The 21,480-nt window shown below is 42.0% G+C and overlaps 1 protein-coding gene across 4 annotated transcripts in view; it reads left to right on the top strand.

The window, feature by feature from the left end:
• The window catches only part of vps13b (vacuolar protein sorting 13 homolog B), a 314,335-nt gene that overhangs the window by 90,059 nt on the left and 202,796 nt on the right, over window positions 1-21,480 (top strand). For all 4 annotated transcript variants that reach the window (XM_026183458.1, XM_026183460.1, XM_026183459.1 and 1 more), the window contains exons 18-19: window positions 2,777-2,911; window positions 3,708-3,887. In XM_026183458.1, coding sequence (XP_026039243.1) covers window positions 2,777-2,911; window positions 3,708-3,887 — 315 coding nt within the window. The remainder of the gene's footprint in view (window positions 1-2,776; window positions 2,912-3,707; window positions 3,888-21,480) is intronic.

Below are 21,480 nucleotides of genomic sequence, written 5' to 3'. Positions count from 1 at the left end.
GATTGGCTTGCACTTTTAACATCTTCGTCTTGTCCAAGCTCTGGGGAACAGTCGGGGCAACTCATCATTGTTGATGTCATTTTTCTTTTAGTGCTGTGTTGAAAAAGGCCAAATGGTCACTGAGTCTGGTTATTCATTCTCCATGAATAGGCTACTCTTTCAGGGTAGATGGGTCATGTGTTTTTAGGTTTACTCAGATACACTCAGTAATAAAGCCAAATGTCTTGGGCAATGTTTTTATGACAAATACATATTATACTATACTATATTGTTTCTAGTGGGAGAAGTGAACCTAACTTAATGTAGTACATATATCACTTTTAGTCATTCCCTCTGGTCCTTGGCCACATGAACTAATCTAGAAATCAGTGTTTCATGTATATACACGCGTATCCATATGAACATAAATCTATGGGAATTTTCACATACATTCTTTGAAGACCAAAGTTGCTTCCCTGGTTTAAAAAAACATATAGAAAGATAGAAGATAAGATTACTGAAATTGTGTACTTGGGACACCCCCTTGGTTGTGTGGAGCACAGACTCACTGATTAGTGTTTGGTTGATAATTAAGGTGCCGACTCTGCAGCTCTGCTGATTCTTAGGTTAAAATTAGGAGTGGGAAAGAAACCGTATAAAGAGCAAAATCACGCTCATCATTTGGATGCCATTAGTTTGCAATAGAGCATGCTGAAGATTTTGAGAGTGGTGTTGTTTTATTTTACAAGGTTTACATTGGGCATTACCATCTACTTAAAAGAACTATATACACTGTACTGCAGTGTAAATAGAAAGTGGCTCCAAGACAAAGATATATATTACTGGTTGCCAGTATTACAGCCTCAGCCTAAACAGAATAAGGCAGCTAAATGCACAGAGTGGTTGTACAGCACTGCTCTGTTTGACCTGCAGATATATTAAGTGGGAGACAGAGAGACAGAAGGAGGGTTATTAACATAACCATCTTCCATCTGGTCTCACGGAGGGCCTCTTAGACAGCAGGTGAAGAGGTTGATGGGCAATTTGTCTGAGAGAGAGAGAGGAGGGAAGTCAGTGGTTAGAGTTTTTTAGCAATTTTCAATAATTCCCCGGTTAAGTGTGCTATGTGTGTGACTACTCAAACATGCCCTACTTCACACTGCTGATTTACGGTGAAACTACATTTGAATTTTTAGTTGATCAGAAAAATACTGTGTGCTATGTTGGTGTAAAGCCCATCCAATTTAGCACTGGTTATACAGTGTTTAGATTTTTCAATCACCTGTGTAAGAAGGAAATTTGTTATATAATATCTGTGTGTATACAAAAGAGTTTGAGAGGATAAAACTAGTAGAGTGGCTCAGGAAGTAGAGCTCGTCCTACACTTATCTAAGGTTGTATTCATCCTGGGCTGAGTAAGTGACCAAATCTAGACATAAGTTTGCATATTTGCAAAGGGATGATTCAGTGGAGGCAAGTTACCAAACCTCGAGTTGCCCTTCAAGCATCCATTGGTGTGAGTGAACATTAAGTTAAAAGTGCTTTTGCATAGAATGAAGCACTTGTATGTACGTGTGTGTGTGTGTGTGTGTGTGTGTGAGATTTGCAGTAGAAAGTGTTTTGTATGCTAAACTTGAGTTTATTTATGTTGATATTGAAGCTTTTTTGCCGTTTGCTCAGTGACTTTGCCGTCCCTTGGCCAACACACGACAGAAAAAGCCCCAGTAAGTTGTAAACTCGACTGAAAAAGTGCTGTGGACACTTGTAGGAAATAAAGCACAATCGCTGTATGAGAGGATTATTTGAGAAGGAAAGCCTTATTGGAACAGGTGATGCAAGAATTAAATGTGATTCCCTTGGACAGTTCCAGCTTACTGGAAGAATGTAGCATGTGATGAATGGATCCTCCTCTCCTCTCTCAACAGGCGGTTTGGCACATAACTTCCTTAACTCCACAGTATCTTTTAGTCATCCAGCTACGTCTCCCTGCTTCTCCTGTTATGTGTTTGAAATAGCCTCTCACCATAGAAATAACACTGACATATAATAGAGAATATGTAATTCCTTGTCACATTGCAAACAGTTTCATTTTGGAAAGATGGAAGACAGGAGGTTCTTCCACACTAGGCTGCCATTAAGAGAAGTAATCATAGAGTGAGGAACACTTGAGGCTCCTGTGATGTAATGCTGGTGTGAAGTGAGCTGTACTTGACACTAAGCTGAATACAAGCGTGACTACATGGAATATTGTTTTGGAAATAAACGATTACTCACAACAAGTTAATTAGATCTCTTTTTATCATGATTTTTAGGCGTAGCAGTGTGGGTGTGATTTCAGACTGTCTTGTATCCAAAATGATCTAAAAGTTTTCACAGGAAACAAAAATTGCAATAATAAACAAAGATAACCTCTATAAATTTTCAGACCCTGTCCGCTTGTACTCAGAAGAAGATATAACATTAAAGAAAATAATAACTTTAAGTATGGACTGGTGTAAACTTTAAAACTGAGAAGGTGCATCATGTATTTTAGAAAAATTGCCCAGTGTCGTTTGTCGTGGTTTATAGCTGACCTTAATATGCAAATGTATTTTAATTCAGATTATATGTCAAAGACATGCGCTATCAGTAATACTGTTGAAAACAGAGGACACCTTTTCTTGATTTCTTTGTTTAAGAGCAACTAGCTGGTCAAGAACAATTAAAGGCCAATCAGGTGTTTAACTAAGTCACAGAAGCGGTGCTTAAATCTGCCGGACTGCAGTTCATTTTCACTTTTTTTCACTTTTTTTATTAGGTGTGAAATATCCAGGCCCGTCACCGACTCTCGAAGGCTCGGTCCAAAACCTGGAGCTGAAGTTCTGCAGCCGTGCGACGGTGAAATGTGCCTCAGGAACCGTGGGAGCTGTAAAAGTGTGCGCCAGGACCCCAGGTGTGTGCAGCTGTGCCCTGTTAAAACTTTACTGCCTGTGTAGGAGGGAAAGAGTGAGACAGACTAGACTCTTCTTTTACTTTCTTTAACTTATGCTTTTACACACTCTACTCTGTCTTGCTCCCTCTCGTTTTCCTGCTCAGTCTTTATGTTGATTTCTATCCAGCTATGTGATTCAGTTGCTGTTTTCTCCTGGGGCGCTGTCATTGGGCTGTGGCCATGTCTTTGATGGCAAGGATGTTATTGGAGCTAGTGTCATAGCACAGAGTTCACAAGGTCAAGCTGCACATGATGTGGGTCAGATTAGTAGATCTATTGCAGCTGTCAATATAGAAATACAAGCAAACCATGTGCAGTTAATGCCCTTATTTTAAAATGACCATTTATTGTAGAGTCACACAAATATGTGCACATAAGGAGTGAAAATGACGATGGAGGGCAAAGTTGTTCTTTTGGACTATGAGCTCTTCAACTAAAGTGAAAAATTAACAAAACATGGCTTTACTGGTGCATAGGAGTGGTCATAATAATAATAATTCATAATTCGTTATTAGGCCTTTTGCCTTCTGTATAGCAACCAAATAGTGCTGTTGCAGTTACTTCAAGGTGAATCACAAGGAAGTTCAAATAAAGGGCTGTTTTTAATACATGAAACATTTACAAATGTTTTATTTTATGTGTACATTTGGTCATTCCTATTTCAGAAATGCTTTCCAATTTATGGGAGTCATTATAGCTTGATTTGGAGAAGTGGAGAGTTTGTAAAATATTACAAACTATTACTCTTGTCTTTCAGGTTCAGGAGAGGGAGTGAAGGAGAAGCTGGTTCCTCTGATTCAGGGTCCATCTGACACTAAAGAACTACATATGAGCCGCTGGCTTAATGAGATTCGCAAGCCTGAATCTTTGCTGGCCCCTGACCTGCTGGCATTTTCTATTCAGGTCCCTCAGCAAGGAGATGATTGCAGGAACTCAGGTATAAGTGTTTTAAATGTATGGATTACCCTCTTTTCTCCTCTCCGCTCCTCTCCACCCCTCCCCACCCTTCATTTATAAATCAGGTTTTAGTTCATTTTCTGGTTGTGGTTTTGGTGTTTGGGTTTGTTACAGGCACTGATTATATCTGCACTATTGGTGATCTAATTCAGGAGTCTCCATTTGTTTAGGTTGTCATATTTTCCTTCCTCTCATAATGTCATGTAGTGCCCCCTTTCAGTTATTTGTTTAGTAAAGCCGATAAGTGTTTCCCACTCTGCTGTCCTTGAAGCAGGGTTGGCAGCCCTGCATCTCTTTTCAGGCAGTGTGATTTCTCTAAACAGCAGTTAGTCTCTGTCAGCACTGGGCTGAGCTGGCTAACAACAGCTAACCACTTGAGGATTGCTGTTGACGGCTGCTCTGATGTCAGGTTGCAGTTTTGATTGCATCCCTAGACCACAGATTATGTTTCCTGTGTCATTGTGAGGGTGTGTGGGTGCATGCATGTGCCTTTTGAGAGAGGGAGTGGGATTATTCAGTAGCCTTTCCAAAGAGCTAAAAATGCAAACCAATTCCAAAATTTAAAGTGCTGCAGTGCTTGATTTAGTAAGTAGGATATTAATCATCACATCTGTACATGTCGCCAAGGATGCCCTCATTTTTCTGTATGAGCTTCTAGAAATAGATATGACCACGGATATTAGTGTGTTATTAATATTCTTCATACCGTCAACTTAAAAAAAACGTTCTTCCCGAGAAAAACTGATACCTCTCGAAGTATGGGACAGTCTCTACTATGTCATGGCCTTTAGCCACTCCCAAGTTTCTAAAAGCCCACAGTAGGGGCCTTAAAGTGCATTCTGGGCTGTTTTCCTGCAACCCTCTCCCAAGATCAGATCCCAAGATCAGATACAGGAGAAGCCTGGGGTGACAAGGTAAAACAATACAGCTCCATTTGTTTTCAGAGTTGTCTTCAGAGTCACAGTTGTACATTCCTTTTAATACCGGACTACAGAGATTCATTGTGTAGCCTTGATTTGTGCAAACCGCCAACTCCTGAATCATATCAGGGCTCAGGCCTTAAACATGTCAGCTCTGAGGTGTGTATAGAGCTCTCCTCAGGTAGTTTAAACTGTGAGAAGAAGATGCAGTTGTACCTAAGGGTGCAGGAAAGTAAGAAGAAAACTATTGTTTAGCGACAGTAGATTTTGGAGGTCATCCCTAACCAGGCACTGTATTGCTCTTTAAATTTCACTCTATCATTTACTGTCCCATTTCTAGTAAACCAAGTGCCAGGACACTGCTGTAAATTGCAAATAAAAGGCAGGCTGACATTTCTTAGAGAGGTAATGGTTTGATAAATGTGAGGACAGTCATTGAATACATTTCCTGAATGTTACAGCGACAGAAAGGCAGATTTTTAAAATCAGTGTTTCCGACGAGATGTTCTTCCATCGATTACGTACATGATCACTCAGACATGTAGTAGATAGATACTTTTAGGAGCTCTGGTAAACTCTGTTTAGTCCACGGCCTCAAACCATTACTGTGATTTAGAGACCATATTATTTCAGTAAAGCATGGCTCATAAAGGCAGTACATATTTTTGAATATTAAAACCTGATCTGAACACAAACCAGAAGACCAAAAGGAAGCAAAGAGAGTGGGAGAGCGAAAGGAGATGAAGGTAAAAGGAGGTGGGGGGGCTGACTCCCAGAAGAACTGAATATATCTCCAGCAGATGTGGAGCAGTGCAGGTCTGTGCTACTTCTCATCACTGCCTCTCTTCTTTCCCCCCCCCCCCTGTCTTTTGAGTTCAGATCGCTCTTTTTTTTTTTTTTCTCTCTCACTGTCTGAACGTCTCTATTGTCTCTTTTCGGACATACGATATTTAACAGTGTGGGATTCATCAGTCAGTTAACTGGCTGCCATTCAGACTTGGGGCATGTTTACCTTCATATTACTTATATAAATATGTGTCACTCACATGTGTCTAAATGACGGAGAAAAGCCACAAATCAGCTGTGATATGTGCCATATTTGCAAATAGCTTTCACCCCTTTGATAATGAGAATCACAAACATTGTGTGTGTGTGTGTGCTACCAAAGATAGAGCTGTATTTCGCCCCTTGTGCATTTCAGTCTCAGATCAATCACTTTTGTTTTTGGAATATTGAAACGATTAATGCCCTAGACATCTAATTGATCTAATAATCAAATGTGTAGTGAAAGCTGGGGGTCAGCAGCGTGTGACTGTAAGGTAACAACTTTACCACACGTGGAACGTTTTTCTCATTCTCTGTATTTTTCCTAACATGCTGCTGAGGATAACACTTGTGTGTGTACACAGGGTTTTGGGGTGTCTCTTAAAGCTCTGTGTTTTGTATGGTGGTCAGGCTTACATCAAAGCCTTTGGTTAGCCCACATGTCCCATGTCCCTGCTGTCATCCAGAGGGTGACTAGGAGCCTGTTATAGCAATGTTAATAGAATGATGGATGCAACGCCTCATTCAGCAAGAGATGAAAGGTGGTGTGGCACTGCTCTAAATAGGCTGGACACTTTGCTCCCACAGGGCTAGCTCAGAGGTTCAACATTTTGTGATCATGACATTCCTCAGTTGTTGGAGCACTTGGTCTTGGCATCAAACACACTTTATTCTTCCCATGTGGTTCTGCTGAGTCCATTTACCAAATTCCTAAAGTGTGATCATTATACACTGAGTATACGACCGGGGTAGGGAGAAAAGCTGACTCCTGACAGTAGGATGCAGTGGAAAACACAGCAGAGTTATGAGCGATTTCTGCCCAGTTCTCAAAGCATAACGGGGGAGGGGGGGAATGGGGGTAATTGCCATTAAGCTACCAGTGTGTAGTCAGTGAAGTGTTTAAATATATATACATTCATATACCTTTATTTGATTGACTGCAGTTGATTATAAGTCAAGAGAAGTCTTGCTTTTTCGTATTTTGCCTCTGCCCCTTTATGTATGAGTGATCTCTGCATTGTCTCATTTCTTAGAGCTTTTGACAGGCTCTGAAAATCAACAGCACTTTCCTTATAGATCCTTTAATTCATCCCAGAAGCCATTTCCTCAATGCCATGCACCTTCTAATTTCTCAAGGCTCGGAAAGGCTCATATCTCCAGGGGGGATGTTGGGAAATGTTCATTTTCAGTGTTAAAGTAAAGATAAATTGGTTGTTTTGATATATTGTTTTATTTGAATTATTTGTAGTCCAGTATTTTAATGAAAGCTTTGACACGTTTAATTGTCTCATTCTTTCTCTCACTCCTTATAACTCTTTTATACAAAGTTAATCTAAGGAGATGAGTAGCTTTTAAATATGGCCAGTGACATCTGTTTTCTGTCTAATTGTTTACCAGTGAACTAAAACAAAATTCCAATTTACTTAGAAAATGAAGAGGGTGGGTTGGGTGGCTATGGTCGGCGGTTGGAGGGAGTCCCTGTACACTTGTAGAACTCCTGCAGATCGGGAATAATGTGTTTTTATTTAACAGAGCTGAGGTTGGAACATTCTAATAAATTAAACACAATTAAAGGCGTGGGTTTTTACGCAGAAGAACTAAGCAGCTCTGCTTTGAAGTGTCCTCTTTTATGGATCCAAAATGGTCGAGTAATTTTATTTCTCGCCATTAACCCTTTAGATTACAACATGACGGTCCCACAGGCTTTCTCCAAGTTGATTAGTCGACCCAGATAGCCACAATATCCTTTTCATGCTCTTTTCTTCTGAAATAACAAAACTTTAAAAGCATTATGAGACATGAATAATAAAATATATCAGCGCCACTTTTTAATTAAATAAATAAAAGATAAACTATTGTAATAAATCAACAATGGAAACATGCAAGTCTGCAGGGCAAGTCTGCAAGTGAGGTAGCTGCTTTTAAGTCACAGCAGACAGCAATCCAGGTTCAGGATCAGAAGGGCATAGGTTTTTCTTCCACATGGGCCTAGTTGAGAGCCAGGGACATGTCATCATTCACCAGCATGCATTGGAATGGATGCCTCTGGTATTAGATCTATAAATTATTTTTGAATTTAATAAGAGTAGAGCAGTGCCTTTAGTGACTGGGACCAGAAATCCTTGGCCATGTCATTCACAGTGACCTCTAGTGCTACTTTGAGTGTAAATTATCACTGGTACTCAAGAGACAGTTTGATCATTTTGATCCCTGGACAGTGGCTGGCTGGCTGGCTGACTATGTGCTTTTGGCTCAGTCTTGGGTCTGTCATCACTGATGGATGGGAAGGACTAAGGGGCCTTGGATGGGGCTAGTGTGCAAGAGTAAAGGGCTAGAGGGCGTGTGAGGAGCTGGGGTTTATGCTCAACCGTGGGGCAAGCAGCAGCCTGCAGGTGTCCCCCACCCCAAACACACACTCACTTTACCATTGTGATTTCAGCAGAGGAGGGAGGGACCAATGGCTTGAGTGAGTTTTATGATTGTAGAAGAGAGAGGGAGAGTGTGAGTCTGTGAGGGATAGCATGTGTTTTCCCTAGGCACGGCAGCAGCTGCGAGACAATGATTTATGCTTTTCTCAGAACTCTGGGATCTCAAAATGTTACATTTAATCAAGCACACTGAGAGCAGAGCAAATGTTAAAGATGTTCCCTATAAAGCCCTTCAGTTTTGATCTCTTTACCATACCATGGGAGCAGGGAGAATAGAGGAACAAAGTGATCTTTAATCTCAATTTTAACATATTGAAGGGAATAATGAAAGCTACATGGAATTAATCCTGTGCAAATTCCCAAAGTGCTGTAATACTGAACACACTTAGTTCCCTAATAGTTATTAAAGCTGTTTTCTTCTCAATTACTGCTTTAAAATTAGACAAATGGGGGGAAGAAACTGCTTCAGAGTTTATTCTGAATTAAGTCTAAACATATTTATTATAGGAGAGCAGATACTACGTATATGTTGCATGCATTATAGTGACATTTCATGCAAACCTATATATAAGTGTTGGTGTGTATTTGTGCCCATTTATGTAAGTGTCCTGAGAGGCCTGTCCACAGCAGTCAGAAACAGGTGGGGTTCTACAGTACCTCGAGTCTGCAGACCCAAAGACTAATGAGAGCAGGTGGCACTGAAGCACCACCTGACTTTGATCTGACCGTTCGACTTGAGCACATGAATGCATTCCATTATACTCACTGGTCAGTGCATGCACGTGCAAATGCAGAGAAATTGCTACACATGCTATGTTTGCCTCTTTACTGAAATGATAGCCTTTGAATGGGTTGCACTGACACTGTAGATGGGGTGTGAACTGAAGTGGGATCTCCCTTGGTAGCCTCCTCCATTACAATCTTTCAAAGGACTGCCGTACTTTCATATGTCCATCTATCATGCTCTTTTCCCCTCCTTTGCATGTGTTCACTCACTCCATAGAGTGTTAAATCAACAGTCTGGCTTGGTTTCAGGCAGAAACTTGATGGCTTTAAGCTGCTGCCTGAACTTTTTCTGGCTGATAGATCTACAGTAGACAAAATGGTACTAAAAATACATTTATTGTACATGCTTGGGAGAAACCTCAGAAAGCAATTTACCAGGGAAATGTCATAAATGAAGTGACCAGCTCTTCAGCTGTTGGGACCTGATCAAAATTTCACAAGAGATGACTGTGAATAAATGAAGAGACAAGTAGCTACTTCAGATAATGTCTGGGAGTGTGCATTCATACAATTCTAAGGAGTATGAGAATTTAACAGGACTTACTCATTGGGCTTTGCCTCATGCAAATTAAAATGAGTCTTGCCATTCAATTTTAGAATCAAGGGCATGAAACTCGACCAAAACACGTTATCCCAAGTGTTTGTTTGTTTAAGCACCCAGTGACTTGCACAATAGTGTGTTTAATCACCAAGGCAGCTACTCTCATCATGTTTTGTGTATGTATGTAGCAAGGCAGGTAATCTGGAGATCAGACCCCAGAGAATCCTCTCAGAGATGGCTGTCGAGGTCAATCACAGCCCATTACTGGAGCTGTTCATCTGTGAAGTGTTCGGCTATTTAGGCCAGTCTCACAGTTCTTAAAGCCTGAGGCAGAGGGACGAACATACAGATTGGGCAAAAAGAGATGAGGGCTAAGGCTAGAGATGGGGTGGGGTTGGAGTGTGACTCAGGCTAAAGATAGTGATGCTAGTCCTCACTCTAATGATATCACAGCTCCAATGCGAGTATTTTATATCTTCCCTTCAGGATTCAATATGAACAGAAGATGGGATTGTGTTTACACCACGTAGTAAATGAGTGCAAATGACACACTCAGGAAACTTCTGTTATAATAACAGTGAAGTAACAGAATTGAAATAAAAGATTATAGAATAAAAGGAGAAATATAACATTTTGGAAAGATGAGATGTAGCACTGCTACCGTTACACAAATAACATTAATCAGTCATAATAATGGTTAGTTATTCTCTGCCTAGTTAAGGGGTTGAAGCTGTAGAAGATTTAGTCTCTAAGTGTGAAAAGAGGTCATTGTGGGTCACTGCTATTTTACCTCTGAAGGTTGTTGTCTAGGTAAGGTAGAGTCAAAGGGAAGGAGATAAGCAATTAGCCTTTCTCACCATGTGAAAGTGGAGAGAATATTACCTAATCAGTCTCATTAGCGTGATCTCTGGAAAGGCGTAATGACTGCTTGTAATGGCTGTGAAAGGATCTCGTATCACATTAGTGTGAATGTCACTTCCAGATGAAAAGTCTATAGCACTTAGAAATAACATGGGCACAAGGCAGAAGTCTAAAGTGTAGTAATGTTTCTGTACTAGTTTGAACTCAACTTTATGTTTGGTGTGTTTCCTTGTGACTACCTGTGTGTTTGGGGCTACATAATAAATGTGGATCCTCCTTGAAGTCACAAATCTTAAATGTCTAAAGGTTTTACAATATAGATGTGAGCGTTTTACGTTTTGTATGTCTTCATTCAGATTGTTAGGTGAACTTTGGCAATCCACACTGAAATAGCAAAAAAAAAAAGGAAGTAAATCTCCTCTGTAAAGCACATGAACAGCATTCCAGTGACACTGCATGGATTTTGATAATGCCTACTTTTAGAAGCATTTAGTGCTGAGCTTTATGTTCTATTAAGTTAAGTCAGTACATGAAGAAATTAAATTTCCCACATTTTTCTGATGATGCTTTCTGCTCCACAGCTGCAACATGGTGATTTAGCTTGTCAGCTACTGGGTGTAATGTAATTCCCGGGGCTCCCTGACTCATTTTACCACTAAGGTACATTTATTTTTAAGGTCTGTCAGTGACACACGCTTTCTTATTATTGAGTTATTACAACAAGTAATTCCAAGTTAAGCTCCTTAGAGGCAGATAGGGAGAGACTCTCCAGTGATCACTGCAGGAAAGGCGAAGGAGTTTTGTTTTGCTGTTTATAAAGGCAGAACAACACTACAACGCGTTAACAGGGCACACTCACTGTAAACTCTGGTTCATTGTGTTGCATACAAGCTGTTTACACTTTATCCAGCTCTGGATTGAGTAGCTGGGATGGAGGAGGTCAATTTACTTAACCTTATCTAATTGAATGTTGTCACTGGATCAAAGGTCGCCACATTCCACACAGTCAGATCAAACATCACACAGTACAGTCACAACAATTGGCTACCCTGGATCACTTAATCAGGGGCTTGAAGTTTTATTCTCACAAATTAGAGGGGATAATGTCCAGACGGACTGTGGAGGGCCTGAACACTGTCTTCAGTTATGCACATTTGGATTAGTTAGCTTTAATCATACTGGTACTAAGAGGGTTTCCTCAACTTTCAAGCAATTTACAATTTACTTTATACATTTCTGTGCATAAAATTTGTTGCATAATCCTTGCCAAAGCTGCCAAAGATATCTTTTAATTTATGTTAAAGCTTAAACCTTGTGATACTTCATGATAAAATATACACATGTGCTGATGTGAGAGGCTGTAGTTTAGTAGATGCCCCATAATGGAGAATTTCTTTCTCTTTGCTGACAGAGACAAACATCAATTTGCGGTGGCTCCCTGTTCATCACGCCACTCAGTTTATCAGTGTCACTGTCTGTCTGTGAGCCATACTTCTGTCTTTCATCTCTCATTATTGCTGTTCCAGCAAGTGAGATCAACCACTACCTCCTCACATTATTAGAGGCTGGTTACTGATTCATACTCTGCCAGTCCTAAAGTCATATACAGGCTAACCAGAGTTCAGACAGATGCTGAATAGGCAGAGCAGAGCAGTACTGAAGCGAGCTGGCTGGAGTTCTGTGTCAGTAGCCAAACCAATATGTGTCTCGCCGCTTGAGTGCCCATCAGAAAACACGTGGTGGTCGTGGGAAGGGGATGAGAGCCCATTAGCTTCTACACAGCTGAGCTGCCGCGGCGCGTCTCCTCCCTCGTACCAAGCCCTCTCCTCACCTCTTCTCTCATTCCCCCAACACGGCACTCCTCCGCCTCCACTCCCCTATTTTATGTGCTCCGCACAAACTTTCCCAGGCTATGCTGTTGCCCAAATGAGTCTGTGTGCGCACAGTGCGCAAAGCTTAACCACACAGAACCACAGCAGTATCAGCTCTTCCAAAGAATACAAGGGAAATTAAAAATTAGTGCAGAAGGTACATTCTCACATCAGGCAGCAGTGATGATAAAAAAGGAGTTGAAAGGAAAGTGGTGTATAGGGTTAAGAAGGGGTAGGAGCTGATGTTCTTTGAAATCTCTTTGATGCTGATGTGGACATTATTACTGGAGAAGTACGTTAGATGTAAGTAATTAAGCTAATAGTTGTTGTAGGGTTCTGGGTGGGACAGCGGTGGCGGTGAGAGGCATTTCTCACAGCTCTCTCAGAATAAAAAAGGCAAAGTAATTAACAGAATCAGTCGGTAGGAACCAGACCAGGGGGGGTGGGTTGAGTGAGGCTCAGTCAGGAATGGAATGTGACACACACCAGCTTCACTAATGTTGAATTCTCCCATACAACTGGCTTATGCTCACACACACACACACACACACACACACACACACACACACACACACACACACACACACACACTCACACTCACACTTATTCACACAAACAGAACACTCTCAATAGTACCAATTACAAGGATGGGTTTTTTTAGGCTGGCTTTTGTTCATAAATGCTCCTGGCAAAGAGCACTTTTCAGCATCATCTGTTAGAGAGCAATAGAAGGAAGTTGAAAATTGGACTCTGCAAGGTTTTGTTTGCCACATATCCTGGTCTTCTGTTGTTCAAAGCATATTTCTTTCTGTCACTGAAAACCATTGTGATTTGTTCCAGTGACAGACAGACTGAAAAATGGATTCTCAGAGTCTTTATTGTATCGTCACGTATTTATCTCCTAAGAGTTCTGTAATTCTTCTTGTTTTGTATGTAGAGCTCTCATTTGTCTTCAAAGTCCCCCCACAGACCACACAGGAACATCACTGGCGTCATTTCCCATAAAAGAACCAACAGTCATGCTGCGATGACTAAGTATATGCAGGTTTGACCAGCAGAATGATTGGCAGCTGAAATTATTTAAAGATTTAAAGCTGCAGTCGGTAATGTTCTGCACCTTTCAACTGCATAAAAGATGACAAGAGCATGTTTTAGTGTTTGTACTAGTGATCCTCCACTGACCAGCTGTCTGTGGGTGTGTGTGTCACCAGAGTTTTCTTTGCCAGTAGCTTTTCCTAGAGACTAGTGGTGATTTTTAATACACCTCACTGGGCAGAACTAGTGTAGAGGCCATCAGTAAGTAACAAAAACAGAGTTTCTTTTTTTTTTTTTATGGGGCATCTGTGCCAAAAGGTTCTTTGCTTTTTTTTTAAACCGAGGCAGGTGTACATTTTTAGTCCTTTTTGTAATGCAAGTGTCACATTTTTACAAGAAAGAAATGCCAGCAGCATTAAGAGATGCTGAGCAGCCTGCTGTGCACTGATGCTTTCTTTTTTTTTTCTTGTCACTATTACATTTATTTAGCCAGCTGGAGAAAGGGTAGGATATACACTACACCAGCCACATCCTAACATTAATGGATAGTTTAGTTTATCAAGTTCCCTGTTAGCTGCAGGAATGCAGCAGCTATTCTTGCTGCAGCAGAAGTTAATGCCTCAGCTCTGTGAGTATTTATAAGTGTGTCAAACTAGCACAATATTGATATGAAACTAATACTTGGAGGAACATTTTGCTCGCTGTGGGTCCACTAGTTAAGCAGAAGTAAGTTAGACTCTTGTACGTCCAGCACATCTCTTTTGTGTATATTTTGTGTCATAGCAACCACAGTGTCATAATAAATAGCTAATAAAAACCACTGCACTCCCAAAGAGTTCTCAAATGTTCTCAGGTGGCTCTTTTGAAGGGTGTCTGGTTTTTTCAGCTGGCAAAACATGATTTAATGCACACGCCCCTTTAATGATGGGCAAACGCCTTGTAACTGTTTCACAGTACACTATGCTATAATGGCTAGAGGCAGCATGCACAAAGTATGGTTTATATCAACTTGACCCATGCTGTCTACCTCTGACCTGGGACGGGAGGGTCAGCCACTGATTGATCTGTGCCTTTTCTTTTCTCATTTTTGTGCAGGTTTCTTCTATTTCATTTCATATTTCACTTATACATACAAGACATATGACCTTAAATGCTTAGGCCAATTCCCTGGAAACTGTTGTGAGAATGTATGCTTTAGGTTTGAACTCTTTTCAGTTGCTTTTATTCATTTGTTCATGAATGTCAGTCTGGAAAAAACAGTTTTAACTTTTATTTCCATGGTTAATCAACACCATATCAGAATCAGAAAGGGTTTTATTGCCAAATGTTGAGCGGGTTTACAACATTAGGAAATTGCTGCGGTGCTTCAGTGCAAACATACATATCTTCCCTGCACTTTATGTTGTTAAGTTTAACACTTCAACTTTGAGTGTGGCTTTTGGGATCAGGTATAAACATTTCGAAATTGGTTGAACGGCATTATGTAGAAACTAGTTCTGACAGAGCCTAAATAAGCACCTATTCAGAACTTTACACACAAATACAAAGCAGTTCCAGATCCCTTCCCTGTTGTAGTTTTTTTTTTCCACTCTGTACCTTCCCCGTCTCCGTCACTATCTCTGATCTTTACCCTCCCTCACTTTGTGGCTTTTTCCTCTTTTTCTGTCCTGCACCCATGTGCTCTTCTGTTCCTGGTCCCAGAGTTTACCACCACCCCCAAAGTCTATGCTCTGCTCTGTCCCACTTACCCTTTGTTCAATTGCCTGCCAGGCTGGGCAGGAATGTTAATGGAAGCTGTCAGTGGGACCTGATTTAAAAGGTTACTGGGAGCTCCAACCAGAGCAGCATCCAGTGACAGAGGCTCTGGCCCAGTGAGAGTTATGGTGTTGTGGGTGAAGAGAGCATCCTCCTCCCTTTGCCCCTCAGCCTCTCCTGGTAACTTGAGCCTTATTGTTTCTGAAGGCCAGGCAAGGCCTTGTGACTGGTCATCTCCAGCTCAACTAAACTTTTATTGCCAGTTGTCATTTTGACTCTGAGCACCTATTAATTTTATCTTCTGTGCCCGTTTTTACCATTGTTATTACATAATATAGTTTAGAGACAGGCCCAAACATGTCCAGTCACGACCTTAATTTAGTCACTTGTATGCTGATGACAGCTGATTTTTTTTCCATGAAATGGCTTTCCATTTTGTAGCCTCTTAACTATATTTCAAACACATGTGTCAGTCTTTGTCATTCATTCTCACCATCAGCATTTTTAATGGCCATTACAGCTCTCTTATTTCAGGGTGAAATAATAAAGGCTTAATTAGAGCCACCTAAAATCAAATGGTTATCATTTATTATGACCCATCGACACTGTTTTGCTTTCTAGACCTATGTGAGAGGAAAAATAAGAGTGAGAGACAGAGAGAAATGCAGACATACCATCCTGGTAACAGACTCTTTACCAAAATTAATAATGAAAACTATTTACCATGAAATATGATGCCGTGTTTTGAAAGCTGTGACTAATGTGAGTCTGTACCCACAGTGTGTAGTATCAGCATAAACTGTGTGGGCTGAGATTGAGGCCTGACACCCAACCTACAGGCTACATCTTTGCTTCTGTGTGGCTGAACTATACAGCCAAGGTGGAGACTTTGCTCCAGGGCTTTAGGCCTCTGTCAGTTCCATGGTTGACAGCACTATTAAGCCCTTACTTCTCTGGTATTTCTGGGGGAAAACAGACCAGACCTTTGACACTGGCGTCATACAATCTGAGTGTGAAACTGGTTTCATGTATATATGTATATGTTCACCTAAATATAAGCATGTCAGTGTCCTGTGTATTAGCTGTGTAACTTCCCAGTTACTAAAGGGCAGCAAATTTATCTAACTGGGGACATTTTGAATGCAGTGAGTTATATATAACCCACTCCTGTGGTCTGTTTTTGCCTGTGTATGCATGTAGTGTATAGATGTTTGTAAGTTTACTGGGTCTCCCTCATTATAGGTGTAGGCTTATTACCACGTGATATTTTTACATGATATTTTCTGCTTTGCTGTAGAGTTTTTCATGAAATTTAAGATATTTTTTAAGATAAACATACGTGTTGTCTGAGATTTTGAAGCTGATGGAAAATCTCATCTCATGAATCCACAGCCTCCTGAAATGTTGACACAACGCTAGTGATATCAAAACAGTAGAGAGAGCTAGAATGATAACGGATGAGTGTATTTAAGCAGAGAAGGGGGAGAGGGGGTTGTGACAGATAACATGAGCAGAGGAAGTGAAGACTGCTGATTGACTGCTGAATGAGTCTGCTCTGTTTTAAAGTGTCACTGCGAGGCCTGGATTTTGGACAAGCAGAAGATCCCTGTCCAGGTGCAGACACTAAATTCAGCCGGCTTCTCCACACACGGAGAGATGGATGACTTGGCTGCATGTGTGGTGCGCTGCATGCAGTAGGCCGGAATTCATGGAGGCCTGTTACCTCGTACTGAAAATTGGATATGACTGTGTGCTTATTAAAGACAGGAAATAAAAGCAGGTGTTTTTTTCAGTAAGTAATATCTAAGAGATATCTTGGAAACTGTAAATCATTATTTCTGATAAACAAATCATTGGTTTGTTGAAAGTAATAGAATCTCTGCAAGCTTGCCGTTGTTCACACTGTATCGCATCGACTTTTAAGATAAGATAAGATAAGATAACCTTTAATAGTCCCACACGTGGGAAATTTGTTTTGTCACAGCAGGAAGTGGACAGTGCAAAAGTTATGAGGCAAAAATTAGAATACAATAAGAATAAATACAGTACACAACTGTACAGAATAGAATAAAATACTATATACAGTAGAATAAAATAAAATAAATATACAATAAGATAAAAATAGATTACAAATACAAATACTATATACAACTGAGTAAAAATACAACGATGACAGAAAGGATTATTGCACTTAGTATTATTGCATATGTATGGATGTGTGTGCTTGATCAGTTAAAGTCTTTATTATGGAGTCTGACAGCAGTGGGGAGGAAAGACCTGCGAAATCTCTCCGTCCCACACCGTGGGTGCCGCAGTCTCCCACTGAAGGAGCTGCTCAGTGCTGTCACAGTCTGCTGCATGGGGTGGGAGATGTTGTCCATCAGGGATGACAGCTTAGCCGCCATTCTCCTGTCACTCACCACCTCCACTGGGTCCAGAGGGCATCCTAGAACAGAGCCGGCCCTTCGGATCACCCTGTTCAGTCTCTTCCTGTCCCCAGCAGAGATGCTGCCGCCCCAGCAGACCACGCCATAAAAGATAGCAGAAGCCACAACAGAGTCATAGAATTTCTTCAGGAGTGGGCCCTCCACTCCAAACGACCTGAGTCTCCGCAGCAGGTACAGCCTGCTCTGCCCTTTCCTGTAGAGGGCGTCTGAGTTATGAGTCCAGTCCAGTCTATTGTTCAGATGGACACCAAGGTACCTGTAGCTGTCCACAGCCTCAATGTCCATACCCTGGATGTTCAGTGGTTGCAGTGGAGAATGCTTGTGCCTGCGGAAGTCTACCACCAGTTCCTTGGTTTTACTGGCGTTGATCTGGAGGTAGTTCAGCTGGCACCAGTCCACAAAGTCTTGGGTCAGACCTCTGTACTCCTTGTCGTCCCCATCAGTGATGAGGCCGACTATTGCAGAGTCATCAGAGAACTTCTGCAGGAAGCACTGGGTGGAATTGTGGGAGAAGTCTGCAGTGTAGATGGTGAAGAGGAACGGAGCCAGAACCGTTCCCTGTGGGGCCCCCGTACTGCAGACGACCCTGTCCGACACACAGCCCTGAGCCCTCACATACTGTGGTCGGTCGGTGAGGTAGTCCAGGATCCAGGTAGTGAGGTGATGGTCCACTCCAGAGTTCACCAGCTTGTCCTTTAGAACCGAGGGAAGAATGGTGTTGAAGGCACTGGAGAAATCAAAGAACATGATTCTCACAGTGCTTCCAGCGGTCTCCAGGTGAGCGAGGGAACGATGTAGGAGGTGAATGACGGCATCATCCGCTCCAATGCCAGGCTGGTAGGCAAACTGAAGTGGGTCCAGTGATGAGCTTGTTAGGCGCCGAAGCTGAGCCAGGACCAACCGCTCCAGGGTCTTCATCAGGTGGGATGTCAGAGCCACCGGCCTGTAGCTGTTGAGGTCCTTGGGGCGTGAAGTCTTTGGCACTGGTACAACACAGGAGGTTTTCCAGAGCTGTGGGACTCTTCCCAACCTCAGGCTCAGGTTGAAGAGGTGCTCCATCACCCCACACAGTTGGTCCGCGCAGGACCTGACGACCCTCGAGCTGATGCCATCTGGACCCGCTGCCTTCTTGCCATTAATCCTCCTCAGTTCCCTCCTAACCTGGGTGGTTGAGAGAGACAGGCTGGAGCCTTGTGTTGAGTGTGTATTGGATGCTGTTGTTGGGGGTGGGGGGGAGTGAGCAGGGTGAATAGAGGAGGTGTGAAGTGTCTGAGGTGGAACAGCAGCAGTGGGGGTGGGTGAGTCTGCAGCCGATGTTGCAGACTGCCTCATGGCTGAGTCAAATCTGTTGAAGAAATGATTCAGTTCATTTGCCCATCTCACATCCCTCCCAGGCAGAGTTCTGCTGTTTGTGGCCCGAGATGGTTCTGAGGCCTCTCCAGACTTCACCAACGTTGTTTTGTTGAAGCTGGTTCTCCATCTTCTGCCTGTAGCTCTCCTTCCCATTCCTTATCAGTCCCCTCAGCTCTCTCTGCACCCTTTTCAACTCCTCTTTGTCTCTGGATTTGAAGGCCCTCCTCTTCTGCTTGAGGACGGTTTTAATTTCTGGGGTAATCCAAGGTTTGTTGTTGGAGAAACACCGTACAGTCCTGGTAGGTACAGTGTTATCCACACAGAAGTTTATATAGTCAGTAATGCATGTAGTAAGGCTGTCGATGTCCTCACCGTGGTCATCACAAATCACCTCCCACACAGTCGACTCAAAACAATCCTTAAGAGCCTCCTCGCTCTCCTCTGACCATCTCTGTACTGTGCGGGTGGCTGGTGGCTCCCTGCGCACTAAGGGCTCATACACAGGGACAAGGTGCACCAGGTTGTGATCAGATCTGCCCAGGGGAGGGAGAGGTGATGAACTGTATGCCTCTTCTGCATTGGCATACAGTAAGTCCAGTGTTTTATTGACTCTGGTTGGGGAGGTCACATACTGGGTGAAGGTGGGCAGTGTGGAGTCCAGTGAGGCATGATTGAAGTCCCCTGATATTATGAGAAGGGCTCTCGGTGATTTATACAGTTTCAAGTTCTGGGCATTTCTTCAAATAGAGATTGGGTGACCTCCTCCTTTATGCAAAGCAGGCTTTTATAAGAGGAGAGCCTTTATTTCAAATGTTGCTTGATAAATAAACTAGTTCCTGAGCACGATCTCTCGACAGAGACCAGCTAGATTGTTTGAATCTGTGTTAGCTGGTCTTTGTTTAAAGGGGGAGAGCACCATTATAAATGCATCTATACATACTAACAGAGGGTCTGTGATCAGCGGAGCATTAATGTTGTCACAGCTTGTAATGTGGAGGTAAAAAACACATATTTAGCAACTGACTGTACATGACATAAAAACAACTCATAACATGCATTTCATTTTAGCTAATATTTTTAAGATTTGTTACTTCAAAGCCGAACCCTAACACACTACAGTACAAATTCAACACTTCATCCAGCAATTTGAAATCAAAAGCCCTCAAAGAAACAATGTATTTGTGAGGATGGCATTGTTTTATAGCAGAGATTTGACACAAAAGGTGGATGGGGGTGTTTTTTCCCTGGCCTGTATCTGGGGACAAAACTTATTTGCTATTTTTATTTTCAGAAAAGCAGCACCGTTTCAAGATTTTAAGAGAAAGGTAACTTCTTGTGGATTTGTTGTAAATCCCTTAGGTGGCCTAACCGTTAGTTGACCCGAGGCTTGGTCACTATTACGCTCTAACATGAATCAGAAATATTACCCTCTTTCAGAATAAGTTATAGACTTTTTCTCCTTTATTCTAGCTATATCAACACATTGATCTAATTCTCATTTTCCCTCTGATTAATTGCCATGCTTTGTGACTGCACCATTGTCCTCCTGGTGCACTTTGCATATTTTTCACATGCTGTCACTTTACCGCTTGTTACAAATCATTAAAATTCAAAAGGAAAAGTCTTTTATCTGCGTGGACATGTGCAAATACTGAGCGCTGTGGTGAAAATCTGCACAAAACCATTGTGCTTTGGTGAGTGTGTCTCTGTGTTTTTTCTTACGCAAGTGGGTGTACAGATTTGTGATGCTTTTTGTTATAGAGCTTTGGCGGCTTTGTTATGTTCTCCAACATTACAGGATCATTAAATCACTCTCACCCTTTCTCCTCCATCTGCGTCTGACTGACAGAGACCCTGCCTTTATTAGACAGGGCCTAAACGGACAAGGCAGGAAAGTGACGTGTGACAAACCTTAAAGGGTGGAAGATCCTTATAGTGAACTAATAAACCAGGCTAATCTGTAAACCCTGTAATGGCCAACACTCTCCCACCACCTCTGCAATCTCCAAAGTGTTGGCAACGATCTTTCAGAGCCGCTGCTTCTGGATCCCACTTAGCCTCTAAGCCAGCCAGCCAGTCGCCCTGTCAGTCCAATCTGTGCAGTGCGTCAGTTTTGTTTAAGAGTCTCTTTAATGCCCGTTGATTAAAGTGTCAGAGGTCATACCAGTCCACATTTTGTCTGTGTGTGTGCATGTGCGTGTGTCTGTGTGTGTGTGTGTTTGGGGGGGCAGTGTGATAAGTAGCAGATGGGGGGGGTTCAGCAAAGGGACCTTATCAAGTCACATGGTGGATTTTTGATTAAGTAGAATTGCATGAAGTGTTGCATCAGGCCCTAGACATGTTTTTCGATCGTAGTCTTTTAGTACTTTAGTGAATGTACTACACCTATCCCAGCCATAAAAAAGCTCTATCTAGTTATAAAACTGTATACCAAGTGTGCTGTTTGTGATTGGTGGATGTGCTTTTGTTGAATAATAAACTCCTTCATTCTATATTCAGTATATCCAGCTGTGACTGGCAACTTTATATGT

This window comes from Astatotilapia calliptera, chromosome 11, assembly GCF_900246225.1.
Source record: "Astatotilapia calliptera chromosome 11, fAstCal1.2, whole genome shotgun sequence".
NCBI classification, from domain to species: Eukaryota; Metazoa; Chordata; class Actinopteri; order Cichliformes; family Cichlidae; genus Astatotilapia; species Astatotilapia calliptera.
This window is presented reverse-complemented; position numbering and strand designations above follow the sequence as displayed.